General features: G+C 35.1%; 2 protein-coding genes across 2 annotated transcripts; one reads left to right on the top strand and one right to left on the bottom strand.

Annotated features, from left to right (window-relative positions):
• The first annotated feature begins 416 nt into the window (after positions 1-416).
• On the top strand, positions 417-8,850 carry LOC135139049 (fatty acid synthase-like). The gene is made up of 13 exons (XM_064069135.1): positions 417-694; positions 750-1,320; positions 4,437-4,566; positions 4,628-5,460; positions 5,509-5,720; positions 5,769-5,904; positions 5,958-6,500; positions 6,537-6,782; positions 6,829-7,824; positions 7,871-8,125; positions 8,167-8,320; positions 8,369-8,721; positions 8,774-8,850. Exons 1-13 carry the CDS (start codon positions 625-627, stop codon positions 8,802-8,804), a joined length of 4,530 nt encoding a protein of 1,509 aa, XP_063925205.1. The 5' UTR covers positions 417-624; the 3' UTR covers positions 8,805-8,850.
• LOC135137909 (uncharacterized) lies at positions 8,847-15,075 on the bottom strand. Its single transcript, XM_064067686.1, has 5 exons — positions 14,994-15,075; positions 9,582-9,754; positions 9,366-9,530; positions 9,173-9,315; positions 8,847-9,127 (listed from the first exon to the last, which is right to left on the bottom strand). Exons 1-5 carry the CDS (start codon positions 15,073-15,075, stop codon positions 8,899-8,901), a joined length of 792 nt encoding a protein of 263 aa, XP_063923756.1. The 3' UTR covers positions 8,847-8,898.
• Positions 15,076-15,483: the final 408 nt, after the last annotated feature.

The raw sequence follows: 15,483 nt of genomic DNA, 5'->3' as shown, positions 1-15,483 counted from the left end.
GTTGTTAGGTACTTCATCAAACTGAAATCTTTATTCTCGGTGGTTAGGATCTTCTCGGTTAAGATTTTCTTGTTTTCGGTATGTTTCAACTATAACACGTACGTGTGAGTACTTTCATCTATGTACCTCAGTTTGAGTGCAGTGTGGGATAGTTAATCGTTGTCTTTTATTTCAGTGGTACTTCCACTAGATTTGGTACTAGATGATAGCAAATAAAAGCGTTTAGATTGTGGTAAATCGGTGGCTAGAATCTTCTCCATATATTTCGTCGTTTATGCTATTTCAAAATGGGCTTATTCATAATTCAAATATTTAATTACTGACGTGTTGTGTTGACGCAAGAATTCAAACTTACCTATTTAACTTTTAGGTCGTCGAATATTGTGCAATTTTATGAGATATTAGACCCAATTATGCAGTCCTATTACTATTAGTGCACAAAAGTTTGACACTGTGATCACAAGGTAATGAGCTGACGAAACAAAACAATAACAACCTGCATTAACAAAATTTTAACAAAGGGACATTCAAATTAAATCACCACAGACTCGCTTAATTCCATTGCAAAAGTGAATATTTAAGGAATGTTTTGATCAATTGAATGCCAGTGTTTAACAAATCGTCATGTCGGGCAATTACCATTACAACAAAGAATTGTTAGCAAATCCCGCAGGAAGTGGGGTTGCGATTACAGGTTACTTTTAACCCACTTAAACTGTATTAACCTTGTCCATTTTTATTTTTTCAAGGAATTTCTGGACGTTTCCCCAATTCCAACAATGTACTCGAACTCAGAACGACCCTCTTCAACAAGGAAAAGTCCCTCCGGGAGGACACTGGTCGTTGGGACCCGAACCTCTCTGGAATCCCCCAAAAATACGGGGTGATCAAAGACACAGAGAAGTTCGACTGTGGTTTTTTCGGCGTCCACCACCGTCAAGCCCAAACCATGAGTCCCATGACACGAAAGTCCCTCGAGGTTGTAATGGAGGCCATATTTGACGCTGGTGTTAACCCATGTCAGTTACAAGGCTCAAGGACTGCGGTGTTTGCGGTAACGTCATGTACTGATAGCGAAATTTTTGCCACGAGTGGTACTCTTGAGACACAGAGTGGATGGATGAGGTCAGAGATCGCGCATCGGATTAGTTACTTTCTGAAAGTTAAGGGTCCATCGTGTGGCTTAATAATGGATTGTTGTGGATCTTTTCTTGGTTTAGATATGGCGAACTCGAGTTTAAAGATGGGGAAGTGTGATAATGCTATTGTTGTTGTTTGTAATCTACTGCAGCATCCTGAAGTTTGTCGGCAGATAGCAGAGTAAGTCATTGTAGCACGGTCGTAGTAACCTAACCTCAAAAATATTGAATGAAAAATTTTGAAAATAATTGAATTCCAGAGTGGAATAAATCTTCAGCAAAGAATCCACGGGAAAAAATGCTTTTCGAAAATCGAGACATTCAGAAATCGAAAAAAATTTAAAACCGAAAAATCGAAATCCGAAAAGTCAAAAAATCGAAAGATCAATTAATCCAAATAACAAAAAATCGAAAAATTAAAATATCCAAAAATTGAAAAGATCTGGACATTAAAAAGTTAACGAACATGAAATTTTAAAAAATTGGCATATCGAAAACTCAAAAAAAACGAAAAATCAAAAATTTTCGAATTCAAATCACTGAAAAACAAATAACGGAAAATTGAAAGATCGAAATTTCTAAAAAACTAAAATTTAAAAAATTGAAGAATTAAAATAACGAAAAATTGACAAATCAAGAAATCTAGAAATTGAAAATCTGAAACTTAAAAAATCGGAAAAATTGAAAAATAAGAAAATTGAACAATCGAAAAATTGAAAAATCTAGAAAGCTGAAATGACGAAAAACTGAGTAATCGAAAAAGTCGAAAAATCGAAACATCGAAATATTTAAAAACTTCAATGCAAGAAATCAAGAGATCGAGATGTCGAGAAATGGAAACGACGGAAAATTAAAAATTGAAAAATAGGAAAATTTTAAATTAAAAAATTGATAAATTTAAAAATTGATAAATTTAAAAATTGGACAATCAAAACCAAAACATTAAAATCTCAATAAGTCAAGAAAAATTGAAAAATGTAAAGCCGAGGAGTCGAAAAATAGAAAGATCGAGAAATCGAAATATCAAAAAATGGAAAATCTAAAATTTAAAAATTCGAGAAATTGAAAAATCGAAGAACTGAAAAACAAAAATTCTAAAATTTTAACAATTGAAAAATGAAAATACCGAAAAATTGGATAATTGATTTAGAAAAAAGTGAGAAATTGAAAAATCGAAATATTGCAAAATCCTAAAACTGAAATATCGCAAAATTGAAAAATGGAAGAAAAATTGAAGAACGGAAAAATTGAAATGTTGCAAAATCTTAAAACCAAAATGTTGCAAAATTATAAAGTCGAAGAAAAATTAAAATATCTCACAACTGAAACATCGAAAAATCGAGATACTGAAAAACAAGATGAAGAATCGGAAAACTGAAAATTGAAACAGCGAAAAATTAGAAAAACGAAAAGCCGAAAAATTGAAAAATCTAAAAACTAAGAAAACGTTTTCGTTGATGAAACATGAAACATGGAAATATTCAAAAACTGAAACATCCAGAAATCGAAACATCAAAAGATCGAGAAATCGAGAAAGACGAGAAATTGAAAAATCGAAAAATTGAGAAATTAAAAAATGGAAGTTAAAAATTGAAAAATTCGAACATTTAAAATAATAAAAAAAATCGGTATATCGGATAATTAAACAATCACAAACCGAAAAAATCGAAAAATCGGTAATTTTTAAAACTGAAAAATTGAAAAAACGAAACATCTAAAATCGGGAAATCGAAAAATCGGACGATCGAGAAATCTCGACATGATTGAACTGGAAAATCCAAAATTTAAAAATAGATTAAAAAATTAAAAAATTTACAAAATTGAAGAATCGAAAAATTGAAAAATCCCAAAATTGAAACATCGAAACATTGAAAAGTCGAAAATTCAAAATTTGGAAAATTGAAGAATCGAAAAACTGAAAGATTGAAACAACAAAAAATTGAAAAAACGAAAGGTCGAAAAGTCGAAAAATCGGTACATCGATATAATTATCCAATAACTGAAATATCGAGAAATCGAAAAATAGAAAAGTCGAAAGGTCCAAAATCGAAAAATTGAGAAATCAAAATAGGCTAAAACCGAAAACTTAAAAAATGAAAAATTGAAAAGTTGAATATTAATAAAAATTGAGAAATTGGACAATCAAAAATTCAATGTTTCGAAATTTCAATAAATCGAGAAAAAGAAAAATGTGTAAATCAAAAAACCGAAAGATTCGAAAAATTGAAAAATCTAAGAACTGAAAAATCGATAAATCGATAAATCGAAAAATTTAAAACCCAGGAGTCGAAAAATTGAATTATCAAAAGACTGAACAATCAAGAATTAAAAATTCGAAAAAACTGAAAAATCAAAGAACCGAAAAATCGAAGAATCGAGAATACGACAAATCGGAAAATTGAAAAATCTAAAATATTAAAAACTAAAAAATTGAAAAATACAGAAACCGATACAAAAAAAATCAAACAATTGAAAAATCTGAAATGAAAAAATCGAAAAAATAAATACTGAAAAACTAAAATATCAAAAAATTCAATGTCGAAATACTCAAAAACTGAAACATCAAAAGTCAAAAAAGGATAAAATTGAGTTTTTCTTGGATTAATCAAAATATTGCAAAATTCTAAAACTGAACTATTGAAAAACTGAAAAATTGAAGAAATAGTGAAGAATCAAAAACCCAAATCTGAAACGTCAGGAAATCGAAAAGTCGAAATATCGAAGTCGAAAACCGTAAAACCTGAAAAATCAGAAACCTGAAAATCGAGGAACTTCAGAATTGAAAAAGTGTAACATCGAAACATTGAAAATTCTAAAAATCGAGAAATGGGAAAATTAAAAATCAATTACTCGAGAATGAAAAATCCAAAAATTGAAAATTTAGAAACGCCAAAAATTGAAAAATGTGAAGTCATGCTGTCGGCAAAGCTTAAACGTTTGCAAGATTTCAAAGTACTGGATTTGGCAATTTTAAAGTGAAATTATAAAATGTTATCATACAACTTTGTTTTTTTTTTTAAATCTGGATCTACCGTAAAAATGCGTACTTGTTCTTCATCGTTCCATGTTCCATTAGTTTATGCTATTTTTCTTTCGTATTTCAATTTTGTCATACATATCACATCCTTTCTAATTTTTCGAAATTTAATTACTTTCTCTTGGGACTGACAACTTTGAATACCAAATTTTTTTGTTGCGTGAATCAGAACAATTATTCAAAATACCACGAAATCTTGAGGTTAACAGAATTAATTTCAACAACAAAACCAAAAATTTTGAATCCACTCTTGTTTTTAGACTAGGAGTTCTAAGTCCCGATGGTGAATGTAAAGTTTTCGACGAAAGCGCCAGCGGTTACGCCCGATCTGATGCCATCGCTTGTGTGTTCCTTCAAAAAGCAAAACACGCCAAAAGAATTTATGCAAAGGTAACTAACTCACCATGGGGACATTTCAACAATAAATATTCAATTTCCTTGATTGTTCTAGATCACCCATATTCGAACAGGGAGTGAGGGCTACAAAGTCGGAGGCTTACTTGCACCATCATCCAAAACACAAACCGAGTTAATTGAAGCTACTTTATCAGAATCGGGAATCCACCCATCCCAGATTGGTTACCTCGAAACCCACGGAACCGGTACCATTTTGGGTGATCCACAGGAAGCTGAGTCCATAGATGTGGCTATTGCCCAAAAACGACAAAAACCTCTTCCTATTGGGGCTACTAAAAACAGTATAGGTCACACTGAGGCGGCAGCAGGACTTTGTGCTCTAGTTAAAGCTATCATCGCAATGGAATCTGGGCTAATTCCACCAACCATAAATATTGACCAATTAAGAAAAGGGATCAAAGGATTCGAGGAAAATAGGATGAGGGTGGTCACCCAAGCAGAAGAACTACCAAATAATACCTACATTGGAATCAACTGCTTTGGCTGGGGAGCAAATATTGCCCACTTGATCGTAGAACCTGCAAGCAAGAAAGTTGACAACGAGTCGACACCAAATGACTTTCCCAAACTAGTTTTGGTTAGTGGAAGAAATAAACAAGCAGTTGTTGAAACACTTCACCAAATAAATCGACAACCAAATGCAGACTTTGTAAATTTGCTGCACCACATCTTCAAAGACAATGTCAATGGGCACATGTATAGAGGATTCACGATTTTGGAAGACGGTCAACAAGCCGAGATATCTGTGGAGTTGTACCGTCAACACCCAAAGAAACTATTTGTGTTTTTTGGACCTCTTGAAAGTGGTTTCTTGTCTTTGAAACAACAGTCAATAAAAGTGTCCCTTTTTCGAGACACTGTTGTCAGGTACTGAAATCCAGACCGTGACAATTTCAACCAAATTTTTGTTTGTAGGGTTTTGAAGAGGTTTGTTCAGCTAAAAGCCAACTTCGACGAAAACGATACCTTGCTTGGGGGGTTTGCGGTACAACTGGGTATAGCAAAGGTGCTGAGAGTGTTGAAGGTTGAGCTAACACCAGTGGCAGAAGATTCATTCCATCAGGTGTTAGTTCTTTATTGTAAAGGCAAAATTAGCTTGGAGGAGGCAGTCGAAATGGCAATCAAAAGTACGACTTGTAATTAAGGAAAAAAATTTGACCAGAGTTTTCTTTTAGGCAAACCCAATAAAAATAATAATCACTCTGTGGACATTTCGAAGCATTCCATTGTGCTTAATCTTTCAGACAAACCTCTACGAATCAACAACGACGACATGGTTCTAACAACTAATTTCTTTCATATACTAGGAAGGTACGTTTTATATTGTCGTTGACCCAGAGAAAGTAAAATATTCATTTATTCAGACTATACCAAGAAGGTCACGATTTACAAATCCACAAACTCTACCCAAATGCACAATTCCCGGTAAATCGAAACACACCCATGCTTTCCCATTTGATTAAATGGAATTGTGACAAAAACTGGTACTCTTACAAATTCTCAGAAGACACAGACACTCCATTGCAAAAAAGTTACAAGATAACGGACCATGAATACCTAACTGGTCACCAAATCGACGGACTTGGTACTATTCCACCAAGCGAAATTTTAAACTTGGTCTGGCAGACATTCAAATCACGTTTAGTACCAGCAATCGTCTTCGAAAATTGCGAATTCGTAGAAGTCGTACCTCTCGACAATGTTGACATTTTCGTATCCATTTTACCCAAAAGTGGAAAGTTTGAGGTCTGCAAAGACAACAAAGTTGTAGCTTGTGGAAGAGTGTTCGTACCCGACGACATCAAGAAGTACCAAATGAGCGTTCCTTGGTTTGGGCAAAAATCAAGTGAAACTTTGACACAAAACGAAGTCTACAAGACTTTAAATCTGAAAGGGTACAACTACAGGTGGGTCAAAAAAGACAAGTACTAGAGTTGTCTCAGTGGTTTGTTTCAAGGGGTTGAAAAGTGTGACCTTGAAGTAAGTGAGGGGTCACTCCGCTGGGAAAACAATTGGACTACTTTCATAGATAGCATGATACAAACGGTGCAGCTGCAAGATAGTACCCACTTGCTTCATCTACCTGTTGGTATCAGACGTTTGACAATAGATGTTAATAGTCACTTGAGGATCGTCAATCAGACGAAATCGTCACATTTTTGCTTTCACAAGAAGAATAGAACCATAAAGTGGGTGAGTAAATTCCACTACGTACTTTTAGTTACTTGCTTGTAGGTGTGGAGGGATTGAAATTTTTGACGTTAGTACGAAACTTCGTCAAAGACAATGTCAACAATCACCGGTTTTAGAAAAATATGTTTTTGTTCCAAACGTGGTTACGCTTGATCTGGAGGAGTCTTTAATAGTCAACACACAGATTATAGTTGAGAAAAGTTTAACAAGTTGTATCAAGGCGGTAGAAATTGTCGACAACAACAGTGACCCTCTTCTTCCTCTGGTACACCGAATAGTACAACGAATGCCTACAGTCACTTGCGACTTTACGATTTGCGCAACCAAATATCCAGAAATTATCGACAAGTCAAAAAATTTTCTTTTGGTTGTTGGTACCAAGGTGCTGCAAAAACCAGCGCTTTTGGACCAAATTTTGGCCCTTGTTAGTCAAGACGGTTTTATCTTGACTCGCGAAAAACCCTCTTTTCGGTATAAGGAAGTCGCCAATTTAGAACTTCTCACGGAACATTGCACTCCCCACGAAAAACTACTATTGTTACAAAAGTCAAAATCGGTTGATAATGTCAAACACGTACGACTTTCCTGGAAACAGTTAAACTGGTTGCCTACCCTACAACGTGCTCTGAAAACCGAAAATGTGGTGGTTGTTTCCAGCAACGTAGAACCTGAGGGTGTTTTAGGGTTGACGACTTGTGTCAGACTGGAGCGTGGTGGTACCAAACTCAGGTGTTTTGTCACGATGGACGAAGTACCGGAGTTTGATTCAGGCAGTGTTTTCTATCAAGACCAACTAAGAAAGAACTTTGCCGTTAACGTTTTCAAAAATGGCCAGTGGGGTACTTATAGGCACTTACCTTTAAGTCAAGATGGGTCACGTGACTTTGCGTGCGACGAAGACAAATCTTATGTCATCGTTGGAGGTTTGGGGGGGTTTGGGTTAGAACTGACCCAGTGGTTGGTGGCTAATGGTGCCAGAAAGGTGGTACTGGTGTCTCGAGTGGGACTACAAAGTGGCTACCAAAAACGCAAAATTGGGTACGATTTACACATTGCGGGTACCATAATAGCAAGAACTTTTCAGGCTGTGGAGGTCTTCTGGTGTCGCTGTAACAGTGTCTACTGTAGACACCACCACCAAGAAGGGTTGTCTGGAACTAATCCAAAAAGCAATAAGTGAGTTAGGACCAGTGGATGGCGTTTTTAATCTGTGTGTGGTACTGAAAGACGCCTTCTTTGAAGATCAGACTGAAGAAAAATTTAAGGAGTCGTTATCGTCTAAGGCTAATATTGCTGTTGCGTTGGACCAAGTGACACGACAGTGTTGCAAAAACCTCAGGTACTTAATTCTAGATACAGATTTGTCACTTGGTGTTAAAGGTACTTCGTTATGTTTTCGTCTATGTCGTGTGGACGTGGCAACCCTGGCCAAAGCAACTATGGAATGGCCAACTCCGTCATGGAACGACTTTGTGAAAAAAGACGAAATGATGGTCTACCAGGTTTGGCGATACAGTGGGGTCCCATAGACGATGTAAACTCCGAAAAGGGTTTAATTGGAAATTAATACTACTTGCTTTAGGTTGGGGCTTATGCCAAAGCAGTGGGTCAAAAAAAAATTCCTCTTCAAGGTTTCGTAGCCCAGAAATTAGGGTCATGTTTCAAGGTTTTGGAACGTTTTTTGGAGCGAGCAGACGCTGTTGTCTCTAGTGTAGTGATTGCGGAAAAAAACATCGTCAACGGAAATTCACACAGCGTGCTTGACCAACTTGCTCATTTACTAGGGGTTAAGGATGCGAGAATTCTTAACAAGGAATCGACTTTGGCAGACCTTGGAATGGATTCGATAGTTGGGGTTCAGTTTGCCCAAATTTTGGAGCGAGGTTATGGAATTTGTATACCGCTTGAAGATCTTAGAAGTCTCACGGTGTCAGAGTATGCTAGCAACAAATGAGTGTCATTTTGTTAATCTAAATAAGTGTTCCAGGTTAGTCGAAACCGAAGACAAAAGGGGTTAACTTTAACAATATGTTAATACTTGACGAAATAAAACTCTAGTGAAAATTTCGAACTTTACTACAAACAAACGTCTCAATATCACATTTAAGAACATCACTCACGTTTCATCACCTTGTCACAATAAATAAGTCCAGCAACGGTACTCTGAAACCCTGCGTTATAATCCAACGTCACCTCGTTATAAAGAAACTCGTCTCTGATATCTTCGTAATGGTCGTTCTGGTCTGGTCCACTAACCAAAGCCCCGTAGAGAATCTGGGGATTCGGACCTTTCCACGTGAACTGCTTCCACCCACATGGTTCTGGCAAATCAGGACAGGAACTACAACAACACCGCTAGATCCAGAAACTACTAAAGTACCACTACCTTGCGGAGTGGTGGGGCTGCTTGGGATAGTTCAACCCGTACCCCACGAGGTAACTTCGCCCCTTTGAGCCCAGAATGTAGTCGATTTGTTCTTTGGCGAAGTTGATGTAGGTACTTTGAGAAATGTTGAGACCAATGGCAGCCTGCAAATAGTTAGCATGGAGTGAGGGTGGTACTGGAGTGTGGGTGGTACCTGTAAACAAATGAAGGCGACATTGGCAGCGTGCGAGAGAGTTCCGGACTTGTCTATGAAAATTAGGCCGTGAGGAGTCCGCAGTTGCTCCTTGATGGAGTAGTCGCAGAAGCTCTTCGTGGCCGCTTTGTACTCGGGGCGTTGGGTTTGCTCGGCAAGGAGGAGCTAAAAGTGTAGTGGTTAAGTCGGTTTGAGGTACTTAAGTCGATTAAGTACTTGAATTCCGGCCACTTTCTTGTTGTAGAAAAATTCGTTGGGGCGGTCTTTGATTCGGAACTTCGTGTAGAAGTTTTCTGCTTGTTCCACGTATCTGACGTTTCTTGTGGCTTTGTATAACCAAACGGCTGCCCAGGTTAGTTCGTCACCATAACCTGTGGACCTAAAAATATCTTAAAAGTTCCGTCCTCCGCTTCCTTGTGTCGTGAAAAAATTGGTTGTTTCGACAAAACAAATTCGGCTTCTTTGAAAAATGATAAAATTTGTTTTTGAGAAGTTTTATTATGACAACCTCGATAAATTGAAACAAAAATAATACATACCAGTAACAATGTAAGGTACCAAATTCCAGCTTATAAATGCGCTTTAACATCCCATAATTTTTTTGTGTTTGTCTTTAACAGAGAATTTGAAAATCGAGAAATTTGGAAACTCGGATAATCTAAAAATTTTGAGATGGAAAAATTCTATAACTGAAATACCGAATTATTAAAAAATTAAGTCGCAAAATTGAAAAATCTAATACTTGAAAAACCATAAATTACTTCATTAAAAACAAAATAATTGAGAAATCGAAAAAATGTAACAATATAAAACTGAAAAATCAAGAACTTAAATATAAAATTGAAAATTGAATAATTTTATAAACAAACATTGAAAAATCAGATAGCTGATTGTTAAATAGAAAAATTACAAAATCGAAAAATAGAAAAACTGCAAAACTACGAGTATAAATTAAAAAAATAAAAAAGAAAAATTTTGAAAAATTTAAAATCGAAATTTTTAAAAATAAAAAATCCAAAATTTAACAATTCAAAAAACGAAAATTTTTAAAAACGAAGAAATATAAAATTGAAACATGAAAAATAAAAATTTGAAAAATAGGTTAAAAGTAAAATCGAAAAATTATTAAAGTCTAAATCTCAAAAGTGGAAAAATTTAAAAATGTTCAAAGGAAAACTAAAAAAATTGCAAAATTATAAATGGCTAATTGTAAAATCGTAACACAAAAAAAACTTAAACTCGAAAAATCGCGAAATTATGAAATTGAAAAATCAAAAACTTGAAAAATTTGAAATCGAAATTTTTAAATATTAAAAATCAAAACATTGAAAAATCCAAACAATGAAATTCGAAACAATGAAATTCGAATAATTGAAAAATCAAAAATTGAATAGTAATTAAAAAAATGAGGAATTTAAAAAACGAAAAATTATAAAATTGAAAATTGATAAATAGATTAATAAGAACCGAAAATTATAAAAATATAAAACCGAAAAATCAAAAAATGTGAAACGGAAAAATTGTAAAAAGAGAAAGAGGAATTTATTGAGTATCTGCTCAGATAAAACTGATTTTGGCAAATGACATACATTCCAAGAAAAGAATGGGTGGGTGGGCGGGGCTAGTACCTGCTAAGATAATAGTGATTTTGGCAAATGAGATACACTCTAAGAGAAGAGAGAGCATATCCAAAAGTACTGTTTAAAGGTAGACTTTTACATTTAATTGCAGGCGACAATTTAACGGTGACCGCACTTTACTTAAGTTTCGAAAATAGTCGAAAATGGGTCGAAATTTGCATAAGGGGGTATACAGAAGTCGTCTAAAAATTCTCAAAAAATCCAGAGTTTTACATTTTGACGTGCTCATTCCAAAAATATAGTGTGTTTAGGGGATAATAAATACTTGGAAGTTCAAACGTGTTAAACTTCATATTTTTTATACAGAAGTTTGGACTTTACAGTTAAACTCCGCCCCCCGGTCTCACAACGAATAAAAAATCAATCACAACTGAGATACGGGAGGGTGGGTGGGGCACAATTTTTGCTTTCTTTTTTAATATAACTTTCTTTCAACAACACGATACTTAAAACCTGTTAAGGTGGAATTTTTTTGTAGAGAAATATAAACTTTGGAATTAAGCTCCGCCTCACGACGAATAAAAAAACGTATCACAATTCAGAGGGGGTGGGTGGGTGCTGCTTATCCATTCACTTTCTTTTTGTAATGTGCGCAGTTTTCTTTAAACGCTTAATTACTTAAAATATCGAATGGTGAATTTGAAGTTAGAATTATGTTTTAAGCGTCGTGTTATTGAAAGAAAACTCTATAGATTAAGAAAATGAAGCCAATATTTAAGCCCTGCCCACCCACCCTTATCTTTATTGTGATGAATTTTGAATTTGTTGTCAGTTGGAAATCCATATTTCTGTAAAAAATTTACTATTTTATACATATTTTAAATTTCTTGTTGCGAAAAGATGTCTGTACGTATATTAAGGAAAATACAAAGGTTTATTATAAGCCCTCCATCCCCATCTCAATTGTGACGAAGAAATTACTATGTTTTAAGTATGGTATTGTAGAAAAAAAAAACCTATATATAATATGAAGAAAAGACGCACATGATTAAGCCCCACCGGTTTACGCAGAGAGGTAAAGTTTTATTTTTCTAAAGTTTTTTTCTCTTCTTCATTCCCTATTTTTTCTCAAAACAATACGGTATTAAATACTTCAAACGTGTTAAACTTTGTATTTCTTCCGCAAAAATTTGGACTTTACTCCGTATGTGAGTACACAATTGAGGAAGGGTGGGTGGGTGGGGCATATCCATTGTTTTCTTTTTGTAATATACGTAGTCTTCTTTCAACAAATAAGCAAACATATTTTAAGTTTCTTGTTGTGAAAAGAGGGCTACGTACATTGAAAAAAAAAACAATATATAAGCCCCGCCCACCCGCCCTATCTCAATTGTGATGATTTTTTTGTATTCGTCGTGAGTCGAGGCCGGATTTTATTGTGGGGACTGCAAGTTGTGTTCCCACAGAAGCTGCACCGATAAGAAAAAGTGCTGTGGTACCAGTTATATCTTATAACCAGTTGTATCTTATAACCACTACAACATCCTAACATCCAAATTCAGAAATTTGAGAATATTTGAAAAATTGAATAAACGAAAAATTATAAAATCGTAAGAAACATTGAAAAGTAAAAGAAATTAAAAAACAAAATATTGTAATATAAAATCGAGAGGAGAAAATAAACATAAAAAAATTGCAAATAGAAAAATTAAAGAAAGTAAATATTGAAAAATTTGGAAGTCAAGAAATTGAAAAATTGAAAAAAATTTCTGTCAAAAAATTGGTCCAAAGTAAATAAATCCGAACTTTTCTAAAAATCGTAAGATTTAAAATAAAAAATTTGTGTCGCGTGAGTTTTCCCATTACAAAATTTTTATGTCATCCACGTTTTCCCAAAGACATTTATTAATTTGGATAGATGCAAGGTAATACTAATAATTACAGTATCATATTCGCAAATTTAGTGAGTCGTTCTTGAATTAATTAATAAATTAAACTGCCTCATTCAGTTTTTTTTGAGCCACCTTGAATAAGTAATTCTAAAAACTGTGATGTTAATGATAAACCACACATATTAATAATAATAGTAATAATATTTTGCATATTTCAGAGATAATTAATTAGGCAAAATTTTGAGATGACGAAACGGACGAAAAGGACGAAAAGGACGAAAAAGGACGAAAAAGACGAAAAGGAAGAAAAATGACTAAAAAGGGACGAAAAGGACGAAAAAGGACGGAAAGGACGAAGAGGACGAAAAAGGACGAAAAGGAAGAAAAAGGACAAAAAAAAGGACGAAACGGACAAGAAGGACGAAAAGGACGAAAAGGACGTAAAGGACGAAAAGAACGAAAAAGGACGAAAAGGACGAAAAAGACGAAACGGATGAAAAGGACGAGAAAGGACGATAAGGACGAAGAGGACGAAAAGGACGAAAAAGGACAAATAAGGACGAAAAAGGACGAAAATTACGAAAAGGACGCATAGAGCGAAAAATTCGAAAAAGAAGAAAAAGGACAAAGAAAGGACGAAAAGGACAAAGAGGACGAAAAAGACGGAAAGGACGAAGAGGACGAATAAGGATGGAAAGGACGAAAAAGACGAAAAGGAAAAAAAGGATGAATAAATAGTAAATACGAATAAGGACGAAAAGGAAGAAAAAGAACAAAAAAAGGACAAAAAAAGGACGAAAAGGGGAAAAAAGACAAAAAAAGGACGAAACGGATAAGAAGGACGAAAAGGACGAAAAAGACGAAACGGATGAAAAGGACGAGAAAGGACGATAAGGACGAAGAGGACGAAAAGGACGAAAAAGGACGAAAATTACGAAAAGGACGCATAGGACGAAAAATTCGAAAAAGAAGAAAAAGGACAAAAAAGGGACGAAAAGGACAAAGAGGACGAAAAAGACGGAAAGGACGAAGAGGACGAATAAGGATGGAAAGGACGAAAAAGACGAAAAGGAAAAAAAGGATGAATACATAGTAAATACGAATAAGGACGAAAAGGAAGAAAAAGGACAAAAAAGGACAAAAAAAGGACGAAAAGGGGGAAAAAAGACAAAAAAAGGACGAAACGGACAAGAAGGACGAAAAGAACCAAAAGGACGTAAAGGACGAAAAGGACGAAAAAGGACGAATAGGACAAAAAAGACGAAACGGATGGAAAGGACGAGAAAGGACGATAAAGACGGAGAGGACGAAAAGGACGAAAAAGGACAAATAAGGACGAAAAAAGACAAATAAGGACGAAAAAGGACGAAAATTACGAAAAGGACGCATAGGACGAAAAGTTCGAAAAAGAAGAAAAAGGACAAAAAAAGGACGAAAAGGACAAAGAGGACGAAAAAGACGGAAAGGACGAAGAGGACGAATAAGGATGGAAAGGACGAAAAAGACGAAAAGGAAAAAAAGGATGAATAAATAGTAAATACAAATAAGGACGAAAAGGAAGAAAAAGGACAAAAAAAGGACAAAGAAAGGACGAAAAGGGGGAAAAAAGACAAAAAAAGGACGAAACGGACAAGAAGGACGAAAAGGACGAAAAGGACGTAAAAGACGAAATGGACGAAAAAGGACGAAAAGGACAAAAAAGACGAAACGGATGAAAAGGACGAGAAAGGACGATAAGGACGAAGAGGACGAAAAGGACGAAAAAGAACAAATAAGGACGAAAAAGGACGAAAATTAGGAAAAGGACGCATAGGACGAAAAGTTCGAAAAAGAAGAAAAAGGACAAAAAAAGGACGAAAAGGACAAAGATAACGAAAAATACGGAAAGGACGAAGAGGACGAATAAGGATGGAAAGGACGAAAAAGACGAAAAGGAAAAAAAGGATGAATAAATAGTAAATACGAATAAGGACGAAAAGAAAGAAAAAGGACAAAAAAAGGACGAAACGGACCAAAAGGACGAAACGGACCAAAAGGATGAAAAGGACGAAAATGACGAAAAAGGACGAAAATGAAAAAAATGGACGAAAAAGACGAAAAGGACGAAAAAGGACGAAAAGGACAAAAAATGACACCCTTGAAGCGAAACTTCGTACATTTTGACAATTTCGTCGAACAAACCATCCCCAGCCAAGTTCTCAAACCCTCCAAAACTAACAATTTCTTCTCCGTTTTCATCTTCCTCAAAAGTTCAATCGCACTTGCTCTTTTCTAGATTCGTACACTTTCACAACAACTGGTACCTTATTCAAGTACCACAACACTTTACTCCTCTGTACTGACGTTAACTCCTCCAAAGTCGAAATTCCTTTATTCGTTAACCCGTACTTGAGAGCGGTCTAACAGACCTTCACACCTACTTAACTTCGTCAAACTTTTTAACAATGAATTCGATATTGTTGATACTGTTGTTAGGTACTTCATCAAACTGAAATCTTTATTCTCGGTGGTTAGGATCTTCTCGGTTAAGATTTTCTTGTTTTCGGTATGTTTCAACTGTAACACGTACGTGTGAGTACTTCCATCTATGTACCTCAGTTTGAGTGCAGTGTGGGATAGTTAATCGTTGTCTTTTATTTCAGTGGT

The sequence above is a fragment of the Zophobas morio genome, unplaced genomic scaffold (assembly GCF_036711695.1).
Source record: "Zophobas morio isolate AGI-343-1 ecotype UQ-CSIRO unplaced genomic scaffold, CSIRO_AGI_Zmor_V1 ptg000030l, whole genome shotgun sequence".
Lineage (NCBI taxonomy): Eukaryota > Metazoa > Arthropoda > Insecta > Coleoptera > Tenebrionidae > Zophobas > Zophobas morio.
This window is presented reverse-complemented; position numbering and strand designations above follow the sequence as displayed.

What these genes read in the sequence shown, in the direction of transcription:
- LOC135137909 (XM_064067686.1), bottom strand. Translation starts at nt 15,075, where the DNA reads ATGAAAACGGAGAAGAAATTGTTAGTTTTGGAGGGTTTGAGAACTTGG. An exon ending in TTCGACGAAATTGTCAAAAT is followed by an intron (nt 9,755 to 14,993) that starts GTACGAAGTTTC and finishes GGAACTTTTAAG; the next exon opens with ATATTTTTAGGTCCACAGGT. An exon ending in TCGCCTTCATTTGTTTACAG is followed by an intron (nt 9,316 to 9,365) that starts GTACCACCCACA and finishes AACTATTTGCAG; the next exon opens with GCTGCCATTGGTCTCAACAT.
- LOC135139049 (XM_064069135.1), top strand. Translation starts at nt 625, where the DNA reads ATGTCGGGCAATTACCATTACAACAAAGAATTGTTAGCAAATCCCGCA. An exon ending in CCAAAAGAATTTATGCAAAG is followed by an intron (nt 4,567 to 4,627) that starts GTAACTAACTCA and finishes TGATTGTTCTAG; the next exon opens with ATCACCCATATTCGAACAGG. An exon ending in AGTGGGGTCCCATAGACGAT is followed by an intron (nt 8,321 to 8,368) that starts GTAAACTCCGAA and finishes TACTTGCTTTAG; the next exon opens with GTTGGGGCTTATGCCAAAGC.